This window comes from Diadema antillarum, unplaced genomic scaffold (genome assembly GCF_040938485.1).
Source record: "Diadema antillarum isolate AM-2024a unplaced genomic scaffold, OU_Dant_1.0 seq00000437_RagTag, whole genome shotgun sequence".
In the NCBI taxonomy this organism is placed as follows: domain Eukaryota; kingdom Metazoa; phylum Echinodermata; class Echinoidea; order Diadematoida; family Diadematidae; genus Diadema; species Diadema antillarum.
The window spans coordinates 1,533,184-1,552,084 of NW_027271414.1; the positions used below are offsets into that span (position 1 = coordinate 1,533,184).

General features: G+C 40.3%; 1 protein-coding gene across 1 annotated transcript in view; it reads right to left on the bottom strand.

The window, feature by feature from the left end:
• LOC139732582 (uncharacterized) overlaps positions 1–18,901 on the bottom strand; it is a gene marked incomplete at its 5' end in the record, with an annotated part of 130,299 nt that overhangs the window by 79,413 nt on the left and 31,985 nt on the right. Inside the window, 14 exon segments of the mRNA XM_071643435.1 lie at positions 327–2,804; positions 3,362–3,430; positions 5,263–5,449; positions 6,044–6,224; positions 7,041–7,125; positions 7,592–7,735; positions 8,530–8,765; positions 12,295–12,355; positions 13,284–13,417; positions 13,881–14,046; positions 14,721–14,853; positions 15,699–15,912; positions 16,537–16,781; positions 17,639–17,875. Coding sequence (XP_071499536.1) covers positions 327–2,804; positions 3,362–3,430; positions 5,263–5,449; positions 6,044–6,224; positions 7,041–7,125; positions 7,592–7,735; positions 8,530–8,765; positions 12,295–12,355; positions 13,284–13,417; positions 13,881–14,046; positions 14,721–14,853; positions 15,699–15,912; positions 16,537–16,781; positions 17,639–17,875 — 4,570 coding nt within the window.

Consider the following 18,901-nt stretch of genomic DNA (forward strand, 5'->3'; position numbering starts at 1 on the left):
TTGGTCAATAAACTTATTACCACACTCTTAACACACCAATGAAAAATACCAGTTAGAGCTAGTCTACCTCCAAGTTATTCATATTGTGAGATACTATAGATCCCATGACTATGTGGAAATGAAAAAAGATAATGCAGCATGTTTGCGATAGAGTATGAATATGCTGATGTTTCATGATATTTTCTGCTTGCACAGCTGATTTGCAGTGGAATGAATTGCCGCTGAGTGTTAGAGAAAAATCTAGCTACTTTATCCGAAGGAGTGAGAGCAAAAGATGCTAGAGGTGGCTGAAATGATTGAAGATGATCTGCATCATCAATGAATACCTTCTACAACCAACATGGCCGTTGATGCGGTGACTCCGATGTCATTCTTTACCTGCACCTCAATGGTGCTGGTGTCGTCAGGCGTGGCATTCGGGATGATCAGTCTGGAGTAGTCATCTCCTATGATGACCACGCACTCCTCAGAATCCTCCAGTTCGTAGCCATCCTGATGCCAGGCAACTTCAAATGGAGTGGCCGCACTAAATTCCACTCGAAACTCAATCATCTGGCCGTGCTTGCTATTGGTATCTTTGAGGCGCTGCTTGATGGCAGGTGCTCCCTCGCGATGAACTGCCTTCTGATAGTTCATGGATATTCTTCTCATCGGAGACTTGACAGGTTCCTCCTCCTCCTGAGTGCTTTCCTGAGTGTCCTCTTCAGTGGTATCCGAATTGTTTTTGATTGTGATGGGAAGAAAAGTTACAGCTGGCTCATCTTCAGCTTTGTCCACTTGTTTGGGACCAGATCTGAAACGTGAGGCAAGAGCCTCTGCCACTCGGACTGCCTCGATGTCCTCTTCCTCAAATGAGTAGTTCTTGCTTGGTCCAGTGGTCAGCGTTATGTTACTATCTTCTTCTTCAGACTGTTCAGGTGCATTTGGTCCGACATCCAACGTCACTTCATATGTCACTCCTTCGTCTTCTGAGCGAGGCATTAATGCAGACTCTGTCTGGAAAACTGGTTTGTTTTCCACTATGTCTTCTACAATCGGATTCACCGGGGACACATCCAATACAACCTCATAACTTGGGTCACCAGAACCAGTGGGAACTTCTTCCTGATAGTTGTCTGGTTGGCGTAATGTCAGAGCTGCGTGAGAAAGATGGCTTCTTACTTCTTCATCTCCGCTAGAGGTCGAGGAAGAAGTGGCATATGATGACGATCGTCTGAGATCAATGACACGCCTTGCTTTGCCAGGTGGTGGTGATTCAACATCACTGGGATCAGTGGTATCTGATCTCTTGGCAATCACTTTGGGTTTTTCATCTTTTTCTGATTCTTGAGAAGAAGAGGATGAGGAAGTCTTTGAATCTTTCCCACTTCCTCCGGAAAACTTGGACTGTAGCTGAATTGACATTGAAGATCTGTCCGGGTCTCTTTGGTCTGTTCTGGCGGCCAAGGATGCTGTAACAGGAGTTGACGATCTTGACTGCTCGGAGGAAGAAGAAGAAGTTTTGGATGATGGTACATCTCTTGTTTTGTCTGGACGACCCCTGCGAGTGAGAGAGATAGCTGCAGCTGATGTTTTGAGTTCAGGCTTGTCATCATGGTCATCTCTTCCAGTGGAGGAACTTGACTCAGACTCAGAGGGTGTGGAGGTGGGAACATTGTCACTTACTGCTTTGTAAGGGTAGTCCAGAGCAGCAGAACTTGTTGACAGAGGCAGGGCTCTATCGTAGGAATCATCCTCGACTGGAGGTTTCTCTATGATCAAGTCCACAACATATGGTTCTGTGTCTCTACTTCCTGCTCCAGGCAGTTCAGCAGTTGAAGTGAAGTGTCCTCTGCTCCCGGGATCATCATCCTCTCTTGGAGGAGTCTCCAGCATCAGCTGCACAATGTAAGGTTGTGCCGTGTCTGCTCCACTATTGACCGGTGTCTCTCTGCCTTCACCTTCTTCTGAGGATGAGGAACTACTGCTTGAGTCTGTACCTTGGTATAAATCTCGAACAGGAGGCTTGGAGAATATGATTTCTTCCCTTTCTGGCTGTATTTCCTCAGCTGCTATATCACGTCTGCCCTCATCTTGGCTTGGGCTTGTTTTGGTCTGGGAGTCGCGGAGTGGTGGGTACACTTCATCTTCAAGTGCTTCAATTGCCACCACTGGATCCCTTTGGAAAGCTTTGGCAGCTGGTTGTATAGGTGCATCATCTGCTGCTTGGTCTTGAATTTCTGGTTGACTGCTTGGACTTGGGACATCTGTATGAGTGGCAAAGTCCTCTGGAACCTCTTCTTGCTGGATTCCTTCCAGTCGCTCAAGCCAAGAGACGTCACCTGTGTCTGACAGAACGTCCGCAGAGATGCCCTCTTCCACGGGTCTCTTCTCTTCTTGATCTGAGAGCATTAAGAGATCTGGGATACTGCTCTCAGTGTGAGGAACACTCTCGGCTTCTAGGGATTCGTTGACGAGACCAGAGTCCCCTGGCTGAGAAGTCTTGCGGAATGCTGAGGGTGCTGTCTCATCTGGTCGGACAGTGTCTGCAGAGATGCTTTCCTGTATGGGTCTACGCTGTGGAATAATCTGGGGTTTGTCTGGCGTCACCTTCCTGAGGCTATCCCTTGAAGGCAACCAACTGTTATCTGCACCCTTCTTTGGGTCCAGAGGGGCCTGTTTCTGGACAGGTCTCAGTTTGACAGCCACCTGGGGACCCCCACTGGCCCTCCTGGAGCTGTCTAAAGGTTTTGGCTTGGGGAGGATTGGGGCTGCATGCTGGGATCGTCTCTTGAACGCTTCCTCTAACTCACTAGGTGCCTCCTCTGTTAGGATTAATGCATGCATTACAAGGGCAACACACTCATCAATATTCATTCCAATTATTCTTGTAATGATACAGTATACTGTTACCAAGACGAATGGATATAATATCAATCTTATATCAGTTATGGACTGAAAGCCACAACCTGAACGTTACGCCAAGTTACAATAGAATAGCAAAAGGAAAAATATTTCCTTTGTTACATGTACAATTGTATGTTGTATAAATTCAAAGCTTTATTATGCACAATGGAAGAAAATTTAGAGCTGACTCTCACTGTTGAAAATTAAGCAAGTTTGAAATACAATTTTACTAATTCTGAACATGTCACGCAGGCTTCTTGAGATTGCAGTCCGGAGATGATTTCAGAAACCCACAAAATTGTTGTATTCCATTCACTGATTCATGAACATGTATACATTGTAACTGTCACTGCCTTTGTTCTCATAAAACATGTTTGATTCATAAATCTTTATCGGAAATTTCAGATTGTACTGCATGATCAAGTGCAACATTTTATCAAACAAATAAAATGTAAAAGTCAAAGAGCAAACTCACGTGGGGGCTTCTTCGGCTGAGCCTTCTGCAGAGCAGGAAATTTCGGCTTCTGTGGAAGCACTTTTTCTTCTGCAACAGATATCAAAGATACAGAAAATATATACGAAGGTGAATCAAGGAAACAGTTAACTCCATAATCACATTAATGTTTCCATGTGTATGTAAAATTGTATGTGGTCTTTATACACACATACTAGGTACATCATACCTATCACACAACTATTCTTCAGTAGCATTGCATTTATTTCATTTACATATAGGTCATATATTTATTTTCATTTTCCAACATACATGTAGAATATACATGTATGTGTATGAAACATACGCAAATAAAAAGCAATATACATATTCTATATATATTGAAATATGATATAAACACACAGTAGAGCCTAGGTCCATGACATTTACTAAATATGGGTTCTCATGAAAATGTTTCAAATGTGACCCTGCACCTCAAAACAAACAAAAAAATCGCCAGACATGAATTTTTAGTTAAGACCATATTCTGAAAGAGCAGACTTTAAGCTTCAAAATTATGTATAACTCAAATCAAATGGACTCTCCTAACCTATCTAAATATTGGAAAGAAAGCACAAACTCAGGAAAAGTGTGAACTGAGAAAAGAGGCTCTAAAGTACAGTGTCTATTCAAGCGCTTAATCTTTACAAAACCGTGCTGGCTGTGCGATGAATGGGACAAAGAACAGGAAGTAAACCACCAGAGTAACAACAATGAAGGGATTAGATTAAACTGAAATTAACCCGTTCCTTCCGCAATTTTCTGAGTGCCTTTAATGCCCCCAAACGAGATTCTTTTCGCCCGTCGACAGAGAGGCACACTGGTTGGTAATCCAGCTGTGTGAAGGCAGTCAAGCGGTTCATTGTGTCCCCCTTTCTACGGTCAATTACATGTGCCCGTGAACAATGGAAATATCGATCGGGTGCGAGGTATGAATAGAGCGTGCGCTGATGAGCTCTCAGAATCTTTTGTTCTACACAAAACCAGGTACCTGAATGAGGTGACTGGGGTCAGCGAACCCGCATTTCTAACTGATCTCAGCCTTGATCATTATGTACATGTTCATACGAGTTTACAGCAGAACAAGCAAAAAAACTAAATCAGGAAAAGGTACATAATACTGTAAAATCCCCCTTTTTTTAAACAGCAGGAGAACAAATCCTGATAGAATAAACTCTGATCTTTTTATCAAACCCACTTTTCTGAGCATTTTAACACAAAGAAACATAAATTTAGGCCACTGAAGCAGGCGCCCTTGTCTTCATTTTGGGAACCTGGTAAACCAGGTTCCCGTATATCAGTTGCTCCCCATTCTGTCCTTAATTGATGCCAACTTTCAAAGCAGTAGCACTATCCTTTCAAAAGTTATTAGAGTTGAAAGTGAAGAGTGTGTACAAGGCTTTTCAGAAATGAAAAAGGGATTCTAAAGACACACCTAATCACACTATTCTACCAAAAATGTTCGAGATAAACTGCTAAAAAAACACACTTTCCTGCCCGTTTTATGATACCAAATTTTAGCATAATATAAAAGAAGACCCGCTCTTTCAGAAAGTATGAAAAAGTCAAGTTCGGCTAGGTTGACCCATTTCACTTATTTTCAGTCATCACGCAAATGTTCGTTTTGAGGTGCACGGTCACAAATAGTATAAACAAATGTTTCCGGAGTAATTATTATACAGGTGTCATCAGTCAAGACACAAACGTCAAATGAGAGATAGGATCAAGTACAGGTGTAAAAGAGATTTTATATTTCAATCAAAAAGAATTTTCATTCAAAAGAATTACACGCATGCAGATAGGATACTACAATTGTAGGGACATTGATCATCCTGTTTGAGTTAGCAAGTGATCAAAAGGAAGGTGGACTTCTTCTTCCTTACCTTTTGGAGTTGGTTTGAGCTGTGGGGGCGGAGCCTCCTTTGCTTGTACCTCCAACTTGGTCTTGAACTCCACCATGCCCATCCTGTTGCGGGCCACCAGTCGGATCACACCAGAGTCGCTCGGCCGCGCCTTGGTGATTTCCATGTAGTGGATTCCGTCAAACCAAGATTTCATGCGTGCTCCTTGCTGCAGTTTTGAAAAACAAGATGTGGCAAAGAGGAATATAGTGAAGAGAATCGTTGTGAATCAGCCCATCACAATTTCATCGTACTCGCTTGATAAACAGAATGGAATGCTTAACAAATTTGGCGACCAAGATTTGTATCATGGTATTACATCTTCAGTCGTCAAGTTTACTTGCTTGAAGAGAAAGGCTTTAGTATCTAAAACAGGATATCATCAACCACCATAGCCTACACCACCGTACATCCCTCTCAAAATTCATTCAAACCCAAACAAACCTTCTTCAAGAATTAAAATGTTGACCTACCTCCACTTGCAGCAATCCCCAACGACATAGGAAAACAGATTGAAACAAATGTAAAACATCAACCACAATGTCATTCAAAGAAATAATCTGCAGATAGTCCTTGCACCCAGTAAAAAATCTACCTCCTCCAGAGCCAAAACCCATCACTGCCATTCCCTCCAACTCAAACATCCTTCCAAACTAACCCTGGATAATCCACTCACAAGTCTTCCTATTACCAAATGTTCCATAAAAATTGTAATCCATCCCCACCCCCCATCCCCCATGAAAGGAGTCCCCCCAAAGCTCACCCCCATGATCTGCATGTCCTCCCTGAACCAGGACACCCGAGGTGCCGGCACACCCGAGACACGACAGGAGAAACGCGCGTTTTCTCCCTCCAGGACGCTGATTGGCTCCGGGACAGTCACTAGTTCTGGTCGACATTTCTCCTCCGAAGGAAACTTGCTATCGTCGGGGAGATCACCGGCGCTGCTCGGAAACGGATGAAAATTCAGAGAGATGAGCTCAAGAAACCAATTACATTACTACTTAACCTCACCATGCAAGAGGAACTGCTTTATAATACATTAGACATGGCTAATTGAGAGTGATATTATATAGTAGTCACCAAAATTGCTGCACAGGAAATGAAATGCAGTCATCAAGAAGGAGATCAATCACCATAGTAATCACCTGAGAAACTGTTGAAGCTTTTCTTTCTCAATTTGCCTGACCCTTGTGATCATTGGCTAGAATATTCTTGTCTTTTACACAAACCAGCAGCGTGGTTCCATTATATTGTTTAATGATTTTGCCAATTTTGTGAGCATGCATATGCTTTCCATACAACACTTTGTTTTCCAATTCATTTCTGTAACTTTTTTTTACAAATACAATATACAAATGAAAAATATAACAATGATACGCAATGTACATGTAGAATATTTTGATGAAATTAAATTTTCTATGAAAGATCTAACTTTAGGTGTACCAAAAAAAAAAAAAAATCAATGAATCATTTAGATGCAAAATACAGTTAATCACTTCATCTTCTACTCCATGACATGCTCCATACTGCAGGGGCTGTCACAATAAACATTGTACATATAATGATGCTTGATGAGATGAAAGCCCTTTCTTTGACCATAAGAACAGAATGAAGCTGACTATTGAAAGAGAAATTTCTCACACAACATTGTTGTACATCAGTACCGAGGAATCATTCTTGTGATACAAAACAGAAGGGGAGGTGACATACAATGTAATAGCAGAATTTGTGATTGCATGATGGTGAAGGGAACTCACGAGAGATATTCATCGTACTCCAGGGTTTTCTCAATTCCCCGCATCTCTTCGGGAAGTTGTGTTTCCAGAATTAGAGACTGTTGGGCTGCGAATTGAAAACAAACAAAAGATCATAAGTGAAATGGGCTGCATTCATCATATGCTGAATTTTACTTCACTTGACCCCTTCCATAGTCCTTTGAAGAGATGCCTTCTGCATTCTTTGTATTGTTAATAAAAATGCACTTAATTCTGCAGTTACGGTAACATACAACAAATTTCATTTTCTTTCTCTTTCTTGCATCATTTATATATATACAAAATGGAATCTGAGAAGTTGTTTCTTGTAATCAGCAAGGCAGTTTTCATTCTTCAGTGTTTTAGAAAATCATGGTAACATTTGTTTTCATTAGCCCGTTATCAATTGCTGTTTATACATGTATATTGTTTGCGACAAGTGCCAACTGTTGGGAATTATATTGAAAAAGCTGTAATTTAGTACAGTAAATCTGTGCTTGGTGGAATAAGTTTTGATAATTCAAATTTTCTCATGAGAATGCCGCTCTTCCCACCTTCACAAGTCAGCTTCCCAGCGGTCTCGGCCTGGCCGTATTTGTTGGCAGCTCGGCACGTAATGACGCCGGCGTCCTCGGGGTAGACTCCTTTGATGTCCAGGGAGCAGATTCCAAACTCGTACTTGGTCTGGACTCGGGATCCTGGAGGATTTAGCGAGAGGAGTCATTAGCATTTACAGTCAACTGTGCATGGTTTGGACAAGGAATTCACTTTGGCTGGCTATCACGCATTCTGGGACCACACTAGAGCAATCAACCCAGTTTGCGGCAAGGAGCCTATTTCTGGCAGGGGCACTTTCTTTCATCGATAAAACAGCTAATAAACATCATGTGTGCTTAGTCCCAATTTCGAACACAAGCAGGAGTTACTTGCAAGTGTTAAATGGGAAGTGACCCCTGATTGGGCCTTTTCATCAGTGAATAAAATGGCCCCTGCTGCAAAATAGGCACCCTGTACAAAGCCTGTCGCAAACAGGGTATTTTATTCTATACTTCTGATGATGAAATTGTGTTTAAAGTTGCTCGATCTGTTTAACACCCCTTTAATTTGTTTCATTACTATGAGGACTCAAAGTTGCAATGGAAGAGTACAAGATTATGTACAATAGGCTACGAAATCCAAACACCTGTGCAATATACAATCCTTCCCATGTATATTTTAAAACATTAAAAGATGAGGTAATGTACCTACAATGTAAATAAGACTGCCATATTCACTACTAATTTTCCATTGCAGAAATCATTAAACAAATAAAACTTAGAAATACTCTTGAAAGCGAGTTTTCCCCAATGTATGGGTACATGTACACCATGTAGTTGACTCTTTGTAGTATAATTCCCAAAAACATTCATTTGATTTTCTTCCATGTCTGCATAGGTCAAACAGATGTACATACAAAAAGTAAATTCTGGGCTACAGTAACTGTTTCTCTCACCAATGAATAGCTGGGCGTTGTTCTTCAACCAATCAACCCTCATCGTGGGGTCTCCGGCGGGCTGGATGCGACAGGCAAAGTGTGCTGTTTCTCCTTCCTTCTTCTTTAGGCAGTCGTTGAGTGGCACCACAAACTCGGGCTTGACGCCGCTCTTCTTGCTCGCGTCAGGTTCGTCGTCAAACTGTGTTACGTAGCTTGGGATCTCTTCCTTATCTGGGGGAGGGACGGGTCGTTTGCTGTACGAAATGGGGAGAAACCGGAAATAAACTATCAACTATGATCTCTCCATACTTTGATTGAAACTGTGCAGTTACTTCCCAACTACATTATACAATCATGTACTACATGTATATATGATATGTCTATCATAGCCCAAGTGCTTCCCTACACTGACTACAATATATATGCATAGATATTTATATTTTAAAAAAAATGTAACAGTATGAACTGTAATGTGCGATCAAATGAGAGGAAACAAAAACAATACAGCTGTCCATAGTTTCTACTCTTCCTCCTGAATAACCTACTAACAAAGATAAAAATATCACCAATAAAAACTTAATATGCACGCACCTCAGATGTGGAGCTATACACACTTGTATGTTTCATGCACAACTCCCAAAAACAGTCAAACAAAGATAAGTCCCAAGAGACAAACATTATGTACAAATACAACGGTGTACACATGTATAACAGCTGTACATGTACAGTTGTATACTCATGGCAAAAAAAAAAATGAATAGAATTGAGTAAACAATTTCAATTCTAAAACATTCTATTTGTGTAATGCACCAGAAATTAGAAATTATGACAGTCTTGTCAAATTTATCAGTGTTCCAATGATACTTCTTACAAGTCCCTTTCAGAGGCTGTATTGCTGCATTAAAGTCCTGTACTAAAGCTTAAAAGATGGACAGTTTTGAATCTTTATTGAACTCAATTGTACTGACTGAAGCTGAGGTAGTACATGTACAGTTTGTACATACTTACAGGGGGAAAGAAAGAACAACGGTTATATTGAGGTATCAAATTACACAACTCTACAATGTACATGTAATCATACAACTACATATTGTATACACACATGTAATAACAGTTTTGTATTAATGACATCCACTTCAAACTGAATGGCAAGGGTACAAACTTGGTGTACAAAGGTCAAATATCAAACACTCCATGGTTTAACCCACACTCACATTGGAACCTGGTAGTCCCTGTATATTAAGATTAATGTCAATTTGCGAGATCTTGTAGGAAAAGAGTTAATCCTATAGGATAACATTATAATTTCTGACAGAACCTGAGAATTCACATTTTCTGCAACAATCAATTGATTACTTTTATGATTTTGTGTGTCATTTATGACTAAAAGTGAATGAAATGAGCACAGGAATGTGAATTAAATGAAATCTTATTTCCTTGCTCATTTTCATTCATATCATATATTTCTAGCCAGTTTCCCTAAACGTTTGAATTGATCAAGACTGAAAAGTGTTAGAATGTCAGAGGTTGAAGCAAATTGAAAGTGTACAAAATCTTACTGCAATATTGAAAGTGGACATAATATTACTGCAATATTGAAAGTGGACAAAATATTACTGCAACATTGCAAGAAAAAATGCATAAAATGATCCTCCTGGTATACAGTATACAGTAGACTGTCGCTTGACATTCACTGGTGAAACTCTGCCAATTCCAGATGAAAATAGCACATAAATAAAACATATTTTCTTTTTGAGAGTTTTAACACAATTGTTAGTAAATTAATCAATACAGAGGACTTCAGGATCACATCAAACCATTAAACTCTACAAAAAATATCACCAAGTTGAAAATTTTGATAGTGTGGAGCTGACATCTTAAAGTACCCATGTACACATTGTACATGTGGGTGCTGTTCGTTATTCCGAAGGTTCGCTATTCCGAAGGTTCGTTATTCCGAAGGGTCGTTAATCCGAAACACACAAATTCCCTATACCTTGAGGTTCGTTAATCCGAAAATGAAAAAGGGTTCGTTAATCTGAACATTTGTGGCGTTATTCCGAAGGTTTGTTATTCCGAAGATTCGTTAATCTGAAAATGAAATTCGGAACAATGAACCTTCGGAATAACGAATCTTCGGACTAAAGAGCCTTCGGAATAACGAACCTTCGGAATAAAAAGCTGTAACCGTACATGTCTACAGGCCTACGATCTACTGAACTGCAAATTTAGCCATAAAGAGGAGAGTACTCAGTATGTGATGGTACATCAGCCAACCAAACACAGAAAAAGACACACACAAACACATACAAGTACAAACACTGAGGCAGACACACACAGACATTGTAGGCACACAACCACACATACAGTGTACATGTACATGTACAATGTATACAAAAGAATTCAAAACCACATTATGTATGTTGACAAGAACTACAGTGTAGATTGAAATATCAAATTAAAGAAGAAAAACGTCAGAAAAAAACACAGTAACTCTGAAATAGTATCCACACATTTACATTACTAAAAAAAAAATGATAATAAAAAAAAAAATCCACACTAGAGTATATAAAAAGTATGGCTTCTCAATACGCCTGTTCTAGGGGGCAAAATTTTTACCTGTAGAATAGAGAATAGTCCACGCGGCTGCATTCACATTTAAAAGATCATCACAGAAAGATAAAACATGATGACATTAATGTGAAGCATGCATCATATGCACATACTGTAGCCAAGCTTGATATTAATAATGCATGTTAGTGATATACATTCTCATATAACCTGTTGCTGTAGAGAATCCCATCAGCTTGCTACCATCTCAAATTATTTTTGGTCATCAACATGACAGCCCAAAACTGCCATGCAATTTTCAGTCTGGTAGATATTCAATGTATCACTGATCATTTACAATGTACAGTACATGCCTCATTCCATCAATGACATGCAAAGTTGTTGTTGTTTTCTCTCTCTGTCTCTCTATCTACATGTACTGTATATCTCTGCTTTACAAAAAAGAAAGTTAGACAATAAATGAAGTAATTTTCAAGCATGACGCACATTTGTCATAATAATCCCTCTTCACAGTGTCTTTGATGTACGGAACACCATGCGCGCAATGCCACAATTCTTTACGAAATCTTGAGCATCGATGAAAGGATGTGATTTTGCTTGATTATCTTGGCAATGATACAGGGATAGACACAAGACTATTAAAGTGTGAATAAATACATTTGCAATGGCCTGGTTAGCATGACAGAACAAATGTAATTCTTCCTCACAAAATATTGCACAAATTTTCTTGTCACTGTTTTTACTCATACAGACACACTGTCTTAATGCTTTCAAGACAAGCTACAACACAAACCTTCTCTCATACTCTCTCACTCATTTTCATTTATTTCTCCATGCACATGAATTAATACTAATATACCAGATACTGGTGAAAAGTGGACAATTTCGCGGTGTTGACATTTTCGCGCATTTCGCGCAACCAGAAACTAGCGCGAAAATAAAAGCGTGTGAATATTTTTGCTCGAAATCTCAAGGATGAGATTTCTTACCCTTGTGTTGGGTGCCTCTGAAAGATGTTTCTGTAGTTGATGTCTTGATTCCAAGGAATTAAAAACACGCAAAACTCTCTTTATCCAGCCGAGCGCTAAAAAATTAGTTATGCAAAATGTATCCACTTATACATTATTCACTGCTGTATTTGAAGCATGCTCAAGGGTATAAACATCGACGTGTATGATGCAGGAGTTTTGAGACAAAGATGAGATTTCTTACCCTTGTGTTGGGCGCCTCTGAAAGATGGGAGCTGGCTCATTATCTCGGATAAACTTGTCATCTAGAATGGCAGAGAGTGAGAAGAATGGTCATCATATCACCATGAACACAGTAACGGATCCAGAGGGGGGTGCATCGGGCGTGCGCCCCCTCTTTATTCTTTGTTAAAACAAAAGAAATAAAAAGAAAAAAATGGGGGTTGTGTGTGCACCCCTTTAACTTTGTCAATGCTTCCCCTTTACGGAATTTCTGGATCCAAACCAGGAATATACAGTGTACATGTACTACAAGAACAGCTGTGCCCCATTGCAAGGCAGTTTATCCTGCTGTCTAGTCTACTGGACGGGTCTTAACATTTCTGTTTTTTTAATTCGAAACTTTTAAAAGTTATTACATTGTACATGGCATGCTATTGTGGTGTCTTGAATTGGCCCCTTGGGTTATTGGCCTAAACCCCTATACACTTTACTAAAGATGCCTAACCAAACATTTAGCATCTAATGCCATGCTACGATACTGGGGCAAAAATATGGGGCTGAAAAAGTAAGATTAAAAAAAAAATAATAATAATATATACATGTATATATATATATACGTGTATGTGTCTTCCTTATACTGTAAAATCTTAAAGTGCTATATAATCTGTACTTAGCAAAAAAAAGTCATAAGCAACATATCAATTTATGCACATTTGATTTTTCATTTCCCTTTGTATACAAAAGTCCAAGGAATCTACATGAAATAAGTATACAATCACTCGCACATTTGAAGTCTGTCCCTCACATCTTGTTTGAAGTTGGACTCTCTTTCATTTGGAAATCACACATGTACGCACGTGTCATACAAATTGTACATACACGTGTACAAACATTTTCACTCTACCAGTAAACATCAATGTGACTCTGGAAGTAAAAAACATCACACTATCAGAGGTTTATGATACAAATTAATCTCTTTCACGTCGAAGGGAATCAAGCTTGGCGACTCACAGACAACTTGGACTCGACTTCTACAGGAGACTCGTCCCGCCGAGTTGTGGGCTGTGCAGGTGTACCAGGCGCTGTCGTGACGGGTGACTCTCTCGATGAAAAGCTGGCACACACCGTCCTCAGACACCTTCATGCTGCGGATGAAACACAAACAAACATTAGGAGACTTAGACAGAACATGCACAAACACCACAATACTCCATAATGTATTTTAAATGAATGCAATAGCAATACATAGAACACATATGGTACACACATTAAATTGCCTGGCCAAACAAAACAAACTTTATGACTTCATGTTCAAAGTCTCCTTTCAGCGTATCTGGCCAGTCATTAAATTACATGTAATAGGGAATTGATACAAAATTAGTTGAAAATGTTATTCCTCTGCCCTGATAGGCTAACAGTGCATTGTAAAAGATGACCAAATACAAATTTTAAACTACTTCCTTCAAGAGATAAAATTTGATCATTCTTTCTGGCACTGCATTTTGAGGCTGGAGGCAAGAGCATTTGAATCCATGGGAGTGTACAATATACACACTGATTCCAGAACTGAAAACAGGGCTAATGTAGGACAGTGCGAGATGTACGTACCTGTACCCGCCGACATTGGGCATAATGTGCTTCTGGTCGCGTTGCCACGACACGTGCGGAGTCGGCGATCCCGTGACCTTGCAGGTGAGGGTCACCGGTTCGTTCTCCCGCACGGTCACATTCTCGACTCGGTCGATGAATGACGGGGCAACTAACTGTTTCTTCGCTGTTGCAAGGGTTGGGTGGGAGAAATTCAAACTCAAGTATATCAAAAATACTTTAAACATCAGGATAATGACAGACAAAAGGTTTATATGGTAGTAAGTTTATACAATGTATGTGTATAAAACTCAGTACTTTGATAATAAAAAGTCAAAGGCTCATGTGATATACATGTACAGTGTACCACATCACACTTTCAGTAAAGTGGAATACACGATCTGACATGATATAATACATGTAATCTCTATGAAAAGTCTGTTAGTGTCTTGAGAGAAAACTGAAGCCACACAAGTCAGAGGATTATGCTATAATTGACTGAACTTATGATTGTTGGATATAACAATGCCAATGAAACATTCATATGCTTCATATATTGTTCATGTATGCAAGATATCATACTGATTTCTATGTGGCTAGCAGGCACTGGCTAATCAAAACAAACTAAACCCAGAGATAACAAGTACATTGTACTTGTACATGTACACATCTGTGCTTCATCACAGTGTTTGTGTAATGTTTTGTGCAGATACTGTAAATCTTGCTAATATGTTTGGTCAAGAATGAAATGAATCTGCATCGAATTGTGTGAATGCCTGATCCCCATCATAAGTTCTATTTTCACTTGCTTTGATTGAATTAACTTGTGTTCGATAGCTAACAGACAGGGAGTTGACTCACGTTCGACTTGGAGTGTGACTTGGAACTTGGCCTCCCCGGCCCTGTTCTTGGCGACACAGGTGTAGAGGCCGCTGTCGTGGGGCATGGCATAGCTGATCATGAGGGCGTGTTCTCCCCCCTCATTCACCAACACCTGGGATTCAAATGATGATTATAAACAGGAGAGGGTTATGCATAGGGGAGGAGTAAGTTGTCAAATCAGCAAATGATGTGGTGGTAAGGATATATCCAACAAGGAGCAAAAACTTGTAATCACATGCATTAAGTACTGATCAAACCACAGGGTGCATGAACAGAAAGTTTAAGATGTAAAAAATTGTACACATAAATGTACATGTAGACTACAGGAAGTAAAGCAAATCAAATGAAATCAAATGAAAAACATTTAATAACCAGTGTTTATTCATATTGCTAAAAAGTCAATCAGTCGAAATAACGACTCCTTTGTTTTGAAATACAGTATAAACCCTCTCCTTCTTGATTATCAACAGTAAGACGGTGGCGGATCCAGGGGGGAGTGCACCGGGTCCGTGCCACCCCCGTTATTTTTTTGTTAAAACAAAAGAAAACAATTGGGGGTGCATGCATCCCCCCGCCCCTTTTAATTTTGTAAAGGCGCCCCCCTCTTTACCAAATTCCTGGATCCGCCCCTGGTAAGATTAATCAGGGGTACTCACCTAAAAAATATTTTCATATCTACAGATTTTAAAAGTACAGTGTAATTCACAGTAACTGACATACTGTCTTTACTACTGGGTTAATGAAATAGATGCAGACAAGTGATTTGTTCATCCTCCTTACTCCTTATATTTGAACTGAATTATTCTAGTACTTGTATTGTTGAATTAAGGCTCAAGGCATGAAATCGTCACATCTCCACACCACTATTCTCGAGGTGAGAATATTTTGGTTCAGTGAAACCACAGCCATGCATTTAGGACCAAACTTTCAGACTTTCGCGTAACCACGGAAACCTACCCTATGGTTGGCATCGGGGTACACGGGCATTTCGTTCCTGTACCAGGTCAGGTCTGGGGGCGGTCGTCCCCTGACGCGGCAGTTGAACCTTGCCAACTTGCCCTCCTTGACGTTGAGGTCACTCGGGATGACCTTGAAGGTCGGCTTGTAGTGTTTCTCCCGCACCTCTCCGGCATACTTCTCTCTCTCGGGTATTTGATATTCTTCCGTTTCCCTGCAAGACAAAATAAGGGGAAGGATATACATGTACACAGTCGTTAGCGGTTGATGCAGTTTTCAGACAATTGTCGGTCACCTGGGGTGAATGACCTGGGGATCAGGATCATTCATCTGTTTTCTGATGCATGTGTGTGTGAGGTGGAAACGCCACTTCAACTATCTATAGGTGTACATGTAGGATTGCAACATGATCTTTGCACCAAATGAGGAACAGTACTTCTTAAATCCTTTGTGTGCATAAATTGTGACTTCCAGGACCTTTTGAGGTGTACATCATATCCTACTTGCATCTGAGGAATTTTTAAGCCTTTTGCCTCTTCCTATATGGGATGGCATCGCGGTACACATACAGAACAGCATCCATCTAGACTCACCATGACTAAAATCTGAGCCAGTTAAAGGCAGACGCAATACTGACTGAGTCACCACAACACCCACTGATAAGCATAGTACCGGTAGTGTAAGTCATGATAATTCTGGCTAGGGAATAGTGTCACACTTAATATTACCTTGCATTCTATTTTCCCAAAATTTATTTCCTTTCTTTTGGTTTCTACAACAAACTCAAGTGGCAACCTCCAGTTTGATACTGCAGAGAGAAAAAAAGACGAACACTCACATGCTGACTCGAGCACCGAGGGCGCCCTTCATGTGTACCGGCTCTTTGGGCTCGTGTCCGAGCGCGTCTACCTTGATGAGACCCGTGTTGACCGCCTTGCCGAATTGGTTCCAGGCGAAGATGGTGTAGGCCCCAGTGTCCTCTGGTAGGACCAGGTCTATGCGGAACTGGGTGAATCCCTCCATGTAGGAGAGGTCGTAGCGGGTAGACTTGGGCAGCGGCCGGCCATTCTTGTACCACTGGATCTGTTGTGATAATCACATCAACCTCACTATCATATATACTACAATGTATGTATTTTAACCCTTTGTGTGTTTTTGGCACAGAAAACCATATTGCATTGTACACACTGTCCATAGTCCCTGGCACAGAAAGGGTTGAGGCGAATATGGCAATTCTCTTTGATTGAAATCAGGTGTCATCAATTAAGGTTACACACAGTTCTGGAATATTTTGCACAATTTCACAGCATCCAAGTTTCTTCACAAAAGAAAAAAAAAATGACTCTCTTCACTGGAAATACCAGTACTGCTCAAGTGAAACATGTGTGATACTACAAAAGTGGAAATTCTTGCAGTGTGGAAAAAGTTAACGAATTTCTTGCAGCATAAATCTCAAACAAATGAAAAAAAAACTTGCCCAAATACAGCTGTATATTTGCTAGAAATATATGTACAGATATCATCTCCTGGATTATGCGGAATGAAAAACAAGTGAAACTCATTTTACCGGACTGAATATGAAAAAATAACTTGCAAAAATTTCTTCTTTTACAGTTTATCATATTGTAGCCTACATGTACCTCCACATGCCTTCCCGTGGAGACTTCAGTTTGCACAAGAATCTATTTGTAATACAGTTCTCTTGGAGTGATTTGCTTAAAGTTGTCAACAATGGAAATAAAGCATTTTGAGCTATATTGTAAGCTTTGATTCCAATGCAGTTTTCATACTGATGTCCAAGGAAGCCTGTAGATGGGAAGCAAACGTGGGCTACAAATGATGCCGGCCCTGCTCAGTCCCTTCATTCTGGTTTTGGCAAAGAAGAAATTCAAATTCTAAAAGATAAAACTATGAGGAATGAGTGGAATGTTGAGACGTACCGATGGCTTGGGCCTGCCTTCAACCCGACAGCTGAGGCCGACCTTCCTTCCCTCGGCCACTCGCAGGTTCTTGAGCTCCTTCAGGAAATGCGGCGCCCTCTGTTGGCTGGCCTCCGTCTCCAGCTCGGACTCGAGCTCCGTCTCCGTCTCGGCTTCCATCGCCTCGCTCTCCTGAGGCTGTGTCTGCTGCAGGAGCATAGCCTCGAATGCAGCCACATCAAAGGGACCAGCGGGACCCTGTACAGTGAAGAATGAAGAAATCTGTTCAGAAACTGCTGGTGTAGGAGGCTACACTGACTGCCACAGGGTACAACAAATACATGTACATGTATCTTCACCCCACTCAAGATCATTTCATACTGCGTTATGCAACATGCAATTTTGACAAACAAAGTTTACCACCATGCATTTTCATTTTATATGCTGTACAGCAATGAGCGTCTTTGGTTTTGCAGATTGGATTTTATTCATGCATATTGTGATAAGCAAAACATCACAATTGTTGTATCTTTTGACCACTTTTGTGTGAACTTCTGGTAGAAAACTGTATGTTCTAGTACTGGAAGTGTGTCATATACAAACTTGTACATGCTGAATGCATGTGGTAGTTGATTCATTGTAGATAAATTATATTGTTTCACTTTATAGATCCTCCCATGAGGTTGACTGAGAAGAGTCCTGTTCAAAAAAGGTGTAAGCGCTAATCTGAATATCACGGCATACCTACTGACATGCTTACGATGGCTCCAACCCGCCAAAGGAAAGACAGGTACACAAAAAGAAATATTAAGAGGTATTAACAATGAAAGTGAATATTTGTATAGGGATGTACTATGGATATATGACCCTGTTGAATGACACCCTGTAATGTTGCAGAAGTTCTTAAACTGAGTACCAATGACAATTATCATTTCTGGAAGGAAAATTATGAGTGATGCGCTGTGTACAAAAGTACATCAATGTAAATGAATAAATCCACTGATTTTCATATGATGAATGTGAGAACAATAATTGTGCATTGCATCTTACAGGATAAAGATATTAATCTCATACTGATTATAATGTAAATGAGCTTGTCTGTAATGACATGAATACAACAGTCACTCTATGCAAGGAAATGAATGAATCTATCTTGTATTCCATCCACCTACAGTACCGACAATGTTCTGCACTTGTAAATTGCATACATGATGTACATTCTACATGTAATTCCATAGATAACACAACAGCTTCAACCGTGTATCAATGACTATTGATGGAAAA